Consider the following 11,737-nt stretch of genomic DNA (forward strand, 5'->3'; position numbering starts at 1 on the left):
TGCATTCTGGCAAGTATTTGTGTGCTCAGAAGCATAAAACCTATCAAGACTAACAATAATAACTTGTTTTTTTTTTGTTTAAGCCCCAACCTCAACTATCATTGCTTTGGCTATTGCACTGATGATTACCATTGCAAGGATGAAGAATTCTAGGCAATGCTTAAGATTTCCATTGAATTAGTAGTTGTGACAGCAATATCAACATAGAAATAGTGTTGAGCTTGCAACCTCTGTGGAAGAAGAATTGCCCACTTTATCTCTACAAAACTTGACCACCATCATGTGGATTCAAGAGGCTTCCTCTTAGGGTTTGGCATTTTGTCTTGCTTCAAACATGCCCTTTACTAATTCCAACATAAGCTTGTTTCTAAGGGAGTATTGCTCATTCATGTAGGCATCATGCACAATTCAACATGCTTGTTTTGTGTAAGCAATGTCCACATTCAGCTTGCAAAAGCAAGCATGGCCCGAGATTGTGTACTCAAAGATGGAATAGTCAAGAAACTAGACAAATATGAAGTAAGCGAGTTCTATTCTTTGTGTAACTAATTCTCTTCTTGGATATATTCCCTTTTGTACAAATTGTAGCATTCTTTTATTATTTGAGCTCTGGCCCTTCTTCCCTTTTTGACTTGGGTGGGATTCTTATTAAGTTACCCCAAGTCATCATGGCAATGCTAGCCGAGTTCCAAAGCAAATGTTGAAGGTGGCCTCAAGTGTTTTGATTACTATGTAGCAATAAATATTAGTCTAATTCCTCTTCTAGACTCACCCAACACACATTTCTAATGTTGATTCAAGCAAGATTCAATAGTAGTCACAAGTCTCCTCGCAAAGTGTGGCATTCTCTAGAATAGAAGCCCCTCAAGGCAACGAATACTAATGAGAGCAATGCCTCAACATGTATTGGGATGCATGCCTCAACATGTATTGGGATGAGAGCAAAGCCTTGGCACATATTGGGATGTGTGTCACAAGGCATTACATGATGATGTGAAGGCCTTATTCTAGAGGTTGTGGCTTCTTCATGTTTGAATTTATTTCAATGGGTTTTCACCACATGCATTGGGGTAGGTTAAAGATAGGGCTTTAGTGCAACCACCCATGATATTTGAAACCCCCCCCCCCCCAAAAGGAAAAAAAACAGAAGGACAATGCTCTTGCGTGATAGTGCATCTTTGTTTACAATGAGCTCTAATGGCAATACATACTGGTCTTTCCAATGTGTCTCAGTGGTTGCCATCCTAATGCCATTAATTAGGAGGATTTGTTACTATTGGTAGTAGGCACATGTATGTTTGCAAGTGCCTCAATGCTATTATCCTCATGCTTAGTTAGAGTAATCAACTATGGTCAATAGAAGTTGTGGTTTATAAAGTGTTGTAGAGCTACAAAAGAGACTACTATATCAAGGTCTCCAAATGAGGCAATCATTGCTCATAGTCACAGATACAACAAGATAAACCACACACAATGCATGCTCATGAGGAGAAGATTCACTCTAATGATCAAGTGATGCAAAGTTGAAAGAGAAGGGGCAATGCATTTTTGTATTGTTTATATAATTTGGGACACAACCTTAGCTCAATACATGAGAGAGAGAGAGAGAGAGAGAGAGAGAGAGAGAGAGAGAGAGAGAGAGAGAGAGAGAGAGAGAGAGAGAGAGAGAGAGAGAGAGAGAGAGAGTGTGTGTGTGTGTGTGTGTGTGTGTGTGTGTGTGTGTGTGTGTGTAAGCCCGTAGTATGAGGTTTTGTCAATTTGTGAACCCACTTATGTTATACTCTAAACTAGTGTTGTGGGGTAAAGCCCACCCCCTCCCCCCTTTCTCGGCACAATTACCCATTGATGTTGCCAGGTTGCATGTATGAGAGAGAGAGAGAGAGAGAGAGAGAGAGAGAGAGAGAGTTGGTTGTGAAAATGATTGAATAACATGCAAGTTATTTTTTACGAGAGGATACTTGAAATGTTGCGACATAGCAAACCCTAACTTGCATACATTTTGTTTTATATTTTCCTATTTTTTGTGCTAAAGAAAATTGTCAATCAAAGTGAACATCATGGGCATAGGATAGGCCCAAAAGCCATAGAAATGCCTCACTACTCTAAGCCTTTAAATCCAAAGTTGGTTCTATGCTCTTTCTTTTAAGGGGTAAAGTGATTGTTTATACTAAAAGAGATATTTACATCATCCTAACCAAAAGTAGGTTGGGAGACTTATCTTAATTTAAGATGTTGGTTAACTTTCACCAAGGCTTTATAGAAAGCTTTATAACATGAAGCTTTCTTACCCAAACCTTCAAAGTTATAAGGACAATAACATCAAAGTCAAGCCACACCCAAGTGAATTCTACTTAGTCAAGTCTACATGATGAAGTTATCAACCCTATGGTTCTAGGATTTGAACTCTATTGACCTGAATGTTAGAATGTGTAGGAACTAACAGAGTACCTTCAACATAGATTACATTGCATGAACTATAATAAGTTCTCTTTCTTGGTGTGATACATCTTCTCTCTCCTATTTGAGACATCTCTCTCCTACTCAATGAGTTCTCTCTCCTCAATCAAAAATGGAGTCTGCAAGTCATTGACTTGCATGTGGAAGCTAAACTAACTTTTGCCAGAACTCACACACACAAGTCAATGACTTAGGTGTGTCTTGGCTCTTACATTCTTGAAAATTCAAATATGTGTAGCGTGAGCACTTCCCAAAAAAGCTTAAAGCCAAGCCATGCTTAAGTAAATTTCACTTGCACAAGTTTAATAGTGAGTGCTAGTTTGTTCTACCATTCTTAATTTTGTGTCAAAACTTTAGGGATGGAGTACCTTTACAAATTGGTAGTACTTCATAAACTCTGAGAAGTCCAAAGCAATCATTGGTCAATACTACATAAGCATAGAGAAGTCCAATGACTTGGCAATCATTAATTGGTGGAGATCATGCTCTCTCTTGAATACATTTTTCTCTCTCCTCTAAATAAATGGCTTTCTCTCACCTCAAACAACTTCTCTCTCCTTGTTTGGCACAAGTGGGGAGCTTGCATAGTCAATCTGTGGATGGCATTGGTGCTTTCACTATCCCTTTTACTTGTTTTAAGTTTGTTGACTGAGGCATGGTATGGCCCTTAGCATTCCTATGCAACTAGATGGCATTAATAGCAATTGTGTGGATTACATCCCATAAAGGGGCCTTAGCTTCCTCGAGGACCCAAAGTCACCAAACAAAGCACCTTTTTGCATTGATTTTGTAGTGCAATCCTATATCTCCCCATGGTTTTCGTTGAAGGCATGGTTGAATGGAGATGCCACTACCATGTCCTACCTCACACACATGACCTACTACAGTGATGTGTTGCCATAGTTTCCTAAACCTACCATGGTGGATTGAAGAGCTCAATAGGTGCACACAATCAATTGGCAAAGAATATATAAAAGACTTGCAAAAAGTGGCAGGCTCTAGGACCAGTGCTCGAAACAAACCCAAGTGTAGTGTAATCCTACCTTCAAAATTTGAAATTTACCTTTAAAAATAGAATTTGAAGGTGAAAGAATTGACAAATCTTGGAAAAATTTAGTATATTTTGGCATAAATAGCTCTAAGTTTTAGCAAAAAAACATTTTATCTACACTTCAAAGGTTTTCCAAGGAAAAAAGTTTATTTGGAGCACTGCGGAGGACCCGCGTAGGTGTGTGCTTTGTGGGTTCTATATTAGTGTTAAGTCGAGCGCTTACGAAATCATTTGTGCGATTCCTAAAAGGCATACGATGCATCATGCCATGCTGGAGGTTCTGGAAACCGGGTCGTCTAACGCGGTCAGCGGCCCCGTCAGTCGGACGCTCCCGCGGACTTTAACAACAAAACGAATACACTCCTTCTCTTCTTATTTAGTGGCTTGTCTCTCTCTCTCTCTCTCTCTCTCTCTCTATCTCTCTCTGCGTTCATCTCATCTCTTCTTCTGCGTTTGTCTGTGTTGCTGCGCAGCGGATGAAGGTCACAGTCGACGAGCTCGACGTCTTCCAGGCGTGCGGTCCTACTTATTTGTGCAAGTCGGGCTCGGATCCATGGTGAGTACCTCTGAGAGAGAGAGAGAGAGAGAGAGAGAGAGAGAGAGAGAGCTCTGCCCAAAATAATGCGGCTGCGGTCCAACATATTTCTGCAAGTCGGGCTCGGATCCATGGCGAGAATCCCAGAGAGAGAGAGAGAGAGAGAGAGAGAGATGCTGATCACGGAAGTGATGCTGCAGGAACCACCCTACCAGCGCTCGAGCAGTGATGGCGTGTTTGGTGCAGGCGGTGTACGCGCTGGACAAGGACATGAGCTTGGCGAGGCTGGGGCTGAACCCTCTCGCGCCGGACTGGCACGTGCCGTTCGGCTACAAGGTAGTCAAGGTAGTGCGTGAGGAGCAGGTAGTGAAAGAAGGGGCGTCCGCCGGCGGCAAAATATCGGGGCGGCGCGACGCTGGAGGGAGCGGCGAGGATGAGGAGAAGGGCGGAGGCGAGGGGGCGGAGGCGCCGATCGTGGGGGCGGTGTTCAGGTGGAGCCGGCGGATGAGCCTGCTGAGGCCGCGGGGGGCGCCCAAGGTGGTGGTGGCGTTCCGCGGGACGCTGCTGCGCGAGCTCAAGGGGGCCCGGGCCGACCTGGGCGCCGACCTCCGCATCCTCATGCTGCAGCTCCACGACACGCCGCGTTTCCGGGCGGCCAAGGCCGCCGCCCAGGAGGCCGTCGCCCTCTACGGCGCCTCCAAGGTGTGGCTCGCCGGCCACTCCCTTGGCGCCGCTGTCTGCCTTCTCGTGGGCCGAACCATCGCCGAGTCCAGCGGCGGCTCCTGCCTCCTGCAAGCCCATCTCTTCAACCCCCCTTTCCCTTCCTTCGACCTCCACAGCAATCATCTTTTCAAGGCCTTCCACTCTCTCGCCGTCTCCATTGCCAGGGCTACCTCTGGCGACGATCAGCCTCCTTCCACCTCGTCTGGTGTCAGCGACGATACCTCCGCCCCCGCCGCCAATATAGCTGCTGCAGCTCAAGACCCTCTCTTGACGCACTGGCTGCCCCACCTCTATGTAAACCCCCACGACCCCATCTGCTCCTCCTACACGGCCTACTTCCACAACCTCCGCACTGATCTTCATGATCATCATCCTCATCACGTCGACAGGAGCGGCCCTTCTTCACAAGGCCACGGCAGCCAAAGCGGTTTTAATGCCCCTGCCTCCTTACGGGCTTTACTCTCCCATTCCTCCATGGCTTTTCACCTTATCCCCTCTGCCCATCTTCACGTCAATACAAGCATGGATGCCGCCTCTTCTGGGTTCCTGAAAGCCCACGGCATGAAGCAATGGTGGTCGCAAGATTCTCAGATCCAGAGTCAGCCTGTCGGATTCGCTTCCCAGCACTGGTCTTCTTCCAAGTAGCTCCTACGCTGATACTGAATTGCTACTTACCTGGAGTGACAGATAAACAATAACTTCGTCTGCACGTAATATCCTCTGCCACATTCTTCTTCAAACACACATTTTTTAATTCAGTGGAATTGATGTTGAATACTCTCCGCAAAGCCTTCTTTTCTTAAAATCAAAGAGCCCGTAAGGGATTGTAATTGCCTCCGTAAAATCCATTATCGGACAAATTGTTTTAGTAAGTACTTCTGGTAAAAAATCAGGTCCTGATTCTGGCCTCCTAAGGACAATGTATCAATGTTGGTCGTGGCATGCTGGGACACAATTGAATCGCTTCAGTGAGCATGCATGGCTAGTGAGACTCGGATGCGCCTATAAATATGCACTCAGAATAGCTGTTCGATTGGTAGCAATCGCTCGTTCCATGGCGGATGGTTGGGATTTAGAGTGTCATGCGAATGCGATTAATTTTGCACATATATGCTGTCCTTTGAACCCATTGAAAGTCGCTTTTTGCACAGTTTGCAAGAGTTTGTATGTCCATGGCAGGCTCTTTGTTCAAGTCACCTAGCATGATGAACCCCTCTCGAGCACTGCCAGAAATGGTGTATGTTACACCACTCAAATTGCTATGAATGTTTTGATGATGGATTATAAATGTTCAAAGCATTGAGATTCCTCACATTTGTCGCAACATATTACGTAGCAAAAGCTTTGCACTACAAGGATATAGGGGCATAGCAATGGGCAGTTGCGATGCATATTAGTGACGTCGCTAAATGCAACGCAAATAGCGATATATAATGATAGTACTCAGAAAAAAAAAGTAGGTAAAACTTGAGTGCGATATTTTGTTGCAAAGAGCGAAAGAGAGAGTAAAAGAGATCATGCCTTTGGGAGGGAGAGGAAGAGAGAATAAGAGAAAATGAGAGCTTCTCGTCACCGTCATCGTTCTCGAAGAAGAGAAGTACACAAAGAAATAAGAGGGGTTGTCACGAAGAGGACATGAAGATTCCATCCTCAGACGTTTACGATGAGCATGTTGTATCCCCTTAATTTGTTTTTGTTCTTTCTTCTTTTCTTTTACTTGTTTTTGTTGAGAATGAGATGCATTGAGGAAAAAAGAGAGGAAATGAGGGAGAATAAGAAAGGAAATGAGAATGAGTGAAAAAATAAACATGAAATATAACAAAGAAAGATAAAGAGAAAGGGAGGGAGAGAGGAGAATGAGTAAAAAACCATGAGGTGGAGAGAAACAAAGAGAGGGTTTGTAGTGAAGAGGAGATGAACAATCTATCCTCCTCTTGGTTTGTCTTTGTTTTTCTTTTCTTTTCTTTTCTTTTTGAGAATGAGATGCATTGAGAGAGAAACTGAGGAAATGAGAGGGAGAAAAAGAAAGGAAAAGAAAGAGAAAACGATAGAAAATAAATATGAAATATAACAAAGAAAGATAAAAAGAAAGAGAGAGAGGGATGAAGAGAGGAGAATGAGTGAGAAAACATGAGGCGGTGGAGAGAAACAAAGAGAGATTGTCGCGAAGAAAATAAACATGAAAGATAACCAAGAAATGGAGAAAAAGAGAGGGGGAGAGAGTGAGGAGAATGATTGAGAAAACACGAGGGGGTGGAGAGAAACAAAGAGAGGCAACAAATAAAGAGAGAGAGAGAGAAAGAAAGAGAAGGTGGAGAGAACATAAAACGAAGAGCGCAAAGAAAGATGCAAAGAAAATGGGAGAAAATCAAGACTTTGGTTTAAGTTAATTTTATTGAGGTATAAGGGAATAAATCCATTCTCAAATAAATTAAGAAAGAAAAAGAGAATTAAAATAAAAATTAATTGTTTATCGTAACGCTAACAAAATGAAAAACGATGATCATGATGTTCAAGATCGTGAGGTGTATCTTAATCAATGTGTCCTATGTTCTTGCTCTCAATGCAAGTTGGCAATCAGATGAAAGTGTTGCTTGTCTATAGAACACGTACTGCTTCGGTGAGTTTCAATCGGAGATACAAGTTTTGCAGAGATAAAGTGGGCAATTCTTCTTCCATGTGGTCAAGTTTTGCAGACGTGAATGTGGTGAGTCCGCAGCCGGCTCAAGATACATGTGCTACTCCTCGCTCTTGTGCAAAGTTTTTCTTTTGTTCTTCTCGCTTTCTTTTTTTCAATATCACTTGTACAGACAATCGTGTTTCTAACAATTGTATTTTGTTTTCTTTGCAGTACTCCATTATAAACCACGATTCCATCGGCGTAGAGGCTCAATATGTAGAGAAACACGGTCTCACTGCATTGATCGATAGACTATATGTACACAACGATCAAGTAAATCACTCATTTTTCTTATTCATAGTTATTATTTTTATTAAAATGCATTGTGTATGATGGATTAATGTGTAGTTTTTTTTAATAGAGTCTGTTCGATGCTCCTTTGCGTCGGGACAAGCTTTCGGATAGCGAAGATCTATAGCTCCCGCTTCGATTCGTGGAGCGCACATCCTCTTCCTTTTTAGTCCTGTGATTTATACATGCATCTTTTATGTATTATGTTATTATCATCATTTGTATCTTGCCATGATTCCATGAGTTCTCATCAGTGATCTTGTATTTATTCTATGTATCAGTCTTGTGGATTTTAGTACATTTTACGCTCGTTTTAATGACCATTGTGCATTTAATATGTAATCCATTTGTAAAATGTAAATATAACACATAGTACTACATGTGGTAGAATAGATGTACAATTTTTTTTTCTCTGTAATCGTTTCTATTAGCGTCGTAAATTTACTGCATGCGTCGCTATGACGCAAATATCGACGTAAAGATCGACGCCAATAGCAACGCCAATAGTGACGATTCCATGGAGATACTAATAACGACTCATTTAGTGATGAGGGAGGTAATTTTTTTAATGAACATTTTCGTCACTTTGAACGTTGGTATGAGGCATGTATCTTGTAGTATCGACCTTCTGTGGAGACAAGTCGAAATGGCCTCCTGTCGTTGCTATCTTGCTTTAGTAGATGGCCAGGTTGTGAGGGCCAATGTGGAGACATTCATCATGTCCATAGGTTGGAAGGGATAGTTTTTGGTGTCCAAGTTTATGGGATTAGTCATTTTTGTGACACCTATGAGGAGGCCATTTGCACCAGCACATATTTCGATTAGCATATCTTGTTTAAGCCTCACAAGGCTTTATGAAGGCTAACAAGTAGTTTTGGGTCCATTTGAATTGTTATTGAGTTTCTACATGTTTTACGGTGTTGGTCGTTTGTAACGAATATGTCTGGTTTGCTATGTGTGCTGAAAAAGATAATCTCATTATTGTTTCTTCTATATGTGAAAGAGTTACATAAGTATTTTTGCATTTGCAACTGGTTTGGGATCAAGGTAGTTGTGGTTCAACCATGACATGTCGAAGTCTATGTGCTAGCCCATATGAATCTTGTTTAAGACACCCATGAACTAGGCATCTTCTTGGTGTATTATTTTATTGAGCTCAAAACACCTAACCTTTTTTTGCTAGTATGGTGTTGTGGCATTGTTTCTAGGTGGATCAATGCTATGGTTGTGTTTGATAGCTCATAGTCTTATGTCTATAAACTTAAACATGTTGAGGTATGGGTTCTTATAGTGGGAGGATTACCTTCTCAACTTCTCTATTGCCAATGAGGTGTGTGTTGTTTTGCTATTGACATTATAGTATAGAATGCAAGCTTGTCGCATAATGTTGTATACAACCTTTCTTGTGTACACTATCAACACCACCATGAAAATATCAATGTCATCTTTGGTCCACTAGTTATAGGATTGAACGTATCCTTACATTAACAAGAGTAGCATGAAAGTCTTTCATATGTCCACATTGCTTGTTAAGAAATTTGGCAACCTTTCATTCGAATGAGACATTTTCAATAGCATAATATCGTTAAAAAACACTTCTTCCTTAGAGTTTAGCATCCAAGGTCGAGTAAAAAATCTTTGTTGGGCAACACATTCATTAGGAAAAAAATGAACTCACAAATGGGCCCTTAAAAATAATAGAGTTTACGATGTGGACCTTTTGGATTGTCCAATAGAAAGGCTAGATGATATCCATGGAGGGTGAATCTTTAAATACTAACTCTTGTTATTGTCTTTTATAGAGATCAATTTGGACAAGATTGGATATGTGTTCATTTATTTCTCTCTCGTACGTACTCACACATTCTCTTTCTTCCTTTGCGTTTTCTCTTTTCTATTATCTTTACAATAGGGTTTAATGCTAGTTCTAACTTAAGGATCAATTATTATTGTAGCACTTAACGCAAGGTAAAGTAGAGATTCTGTAGCTCAATTTATGGATAAATCTACCATATTTTGTGGTACCAAAATTTATTCATTTAATTAGTACATTTTATGTTTGATGGAATTTATGTTTATTTTGTACATCATTTACAATGGGTTTTGATCAGCAACGATTCAATCTTATCTTCAGTAGATCAACTTATAGGTAAATTGATCCTATTTTGTGTTACTTCTATTCATGTAGTTATTTAGATATTTTTTATTAAAAGAGATTCATGCATGTATTTTTTTGTACATGTAAGTATTGTACAAGATCTAGGTGAAGCACATAATTCTCGATCGATTATTTTGCTGTGGTGAGTGATTCTTTTGTATTGGATGATATAGATATGTTGGAAGTCGATGGTTCCATTCGAATCTTCATGTCAATTGGTAATGATCCATGAAACTCTTGTATCATATCATCCATATAATGCACAATGTGTTGAGTCATAGAATATCTCAGGTGTAAATACAATGGGCCTGTTAAGATTTGCATGCCATGTCGCTCCTATCCTTGTAACTACTTTGTAATACCCATATTTTATACAATGTATTGAGTCAAGTCAAACTCATATTCATTATAATGAAATTTATTTTGGCAAAATTCTCTAAGTATTTCTTGTGCTATTCTTTTATTTATATTTCATGTAAATGGTATGATTAAAGTGATGCCTTGAAATTGAATAAATATTTATATTTTGTGTCGATATACATATCTACATGTGTTTCGATATCGATGTTTGTTTCTGTGTACAAAAGTGTAAACATCTCTTAATGCCATGTTGATTTGTATAGAATATTGGTGATTACTAAACATACTTAAAATGCTTATTGTTTAGGGATTAATATATACTTCTTTACATCTAATGCTTAGGTTATAATGCATGAGAGAAGAACAAGCATTCTCTCAATAAAAGTATGTAACAAAAAATATGAAGGGAATTGGATCACTGATACATACCATTACTCGTCTTAAGTACATATGCGTCCAAGTATGAAGGAAGTTTTCAGGGTGAAAGCATCTACAATTACAAATGTATCAAAGCACTAGAATGGTAAAATTTTAGCTCTCAAACAAAGGAATGTTGATTTTCACATTGTAATAGAGGCGTTTGTACAACATGTATTCGTGCAAAAACAAATGCATATTACGTCCACTATGCCCTTTCAACGAAACATTGCACATAGTAAGTATTTGCAACTCATTGAGAATGAGAAATTTCATGATATCTATGTAACTACTTGTCTCATATTTACAAAAATATATCCTTCAGATTGCTAAGTGACAAAATGTTAAGAGTTTCACAGGTTCTTTTAAGTGTTAATATCTCAAAATTGGTAGATTACTCTTTGAGGGGCGTACAGCTAAGCAGCTCGTAGAGGACGTACGTCATAAAAAGTGCATCGAATAATTATTTAATAAGGATTCTAGGCAAAACTTGGACATAAAAAATGACTCACGGTCTTGACATAGTGGAATGTCAAGTTAGAACAAGGGACATGGCTTTCAAGTAAAATTTTTCTCTTAGTTGACTATTATCTTACTTTGGGATGGATCGACTAACTTTCCTTTCCAAATTGTCACACTACAGACTTTATGCCTAGTGTTCAAGTATCATAGATGGAGAATGCTCAAGGATAAATGGTTGTCTTTATCAAGATACGAGTGAAAATACAGATGTGGATGTTATTGCCATTTGTGAAGGCCGTGAGCCCCAAATGTTGCAAATGGAGGATGATTGGCCCTTGAGTATAATGCGCCAAGAAATTACAATGTTAATGCAGAATCCACCTATTAGCTTCTATTTAAAACTAGATGGTAGGAAAATTCGAAGTCGAGCTAAGGATACTGTTACCAGTGGACAGTGTGCGGCTCCATATATTTTAGAAATTCTAGTCTCCCTAAAAATCCCAACACCACAAATTGTAATATCCAACACTTATAAATTTTCAGGTTTTTTTACAAATAGAATATTATCATTTGTAAATTTTTAATATTTAAAAATTATGGTAT

General features: G+C 40.0%; 2 protein-coding genes across 3 annotated transcripts; both read left to right on the forward strand.

Annotated features, from left to right (window-relative positions):
- The first annotated feature begins 3,758 nt into the window (after positions 1-3,758).
- LOC148011850 (GDSL esterase/lipase At4g10955-like) lies at positions 3,759-6,043 on the forward strand. 2 transcript variants are annotated; one of them, XM_087670796.1, is made up of 2 exons: positions 3,759-4,064; positions 4,244-6,043. In XM_087670796.1, the coding sequence occupies exons 1-2, from the start codon at positions 3,985-3,987 to the stop codon at positions 5,409-5,411; spliced, it is 1,248 nt and encodes a 415-aa protein (XP_087526922.1). In that variant the 5' UTR covers positions 3,759-3,984; the 3' UTR covers positions 5,412-6,043. The 2 variants fall into 2 exon arrangements, with proteins under 2 accessions (XP_087526922.1, XP_087526923.1); XM_087670797.1 differs by lacking the exon at positions 3,759-4,064 and adding an exon at positions 4,148-4,177.
- Positions 6,044-6,415: 372 nt separating this feature from the next.
- LOC148011851 (uncharacterized) lies at positions 6,416-7,936 on the forward strand. Its single transcript, XM_087670941.1, has 3 exons — positions 6,416-7,473; positions 7,618-7,719; positions 7,808-7,936. Exons 1-3 carry the CDS (start codon positions 7,306-7,308, stop codon positions 7,862-7,864), a joined length of 327 nt encoding a protein of 108 aa, XP_087527067.1. The 5' UTR covers positions 6,416-7,305; the 3' UTR covers positions 7,865-7,936.
- The last annotated feature ends 3,801 nt before the right edge of the window (positions 7,937-11,737 follow it).

The sequence above is a fragment of the Lygodium microphyllum genome, chromosome 28, assembly GCF_053477565.2.
Source record: "Lygodium microphyllum isolate KBCC chromosome 28, Lygodium_microphyllum_v1.1.10, whole genome shotgun sequence".
NCBI classification, from domain to species: domain Eukaryota; kingdom Viridiplantae; phylum Streptophyta; class Polypodiopsida; order Schizaeales; family Lygodiaceae; genus Lygodium; species Lygodium microphyllum.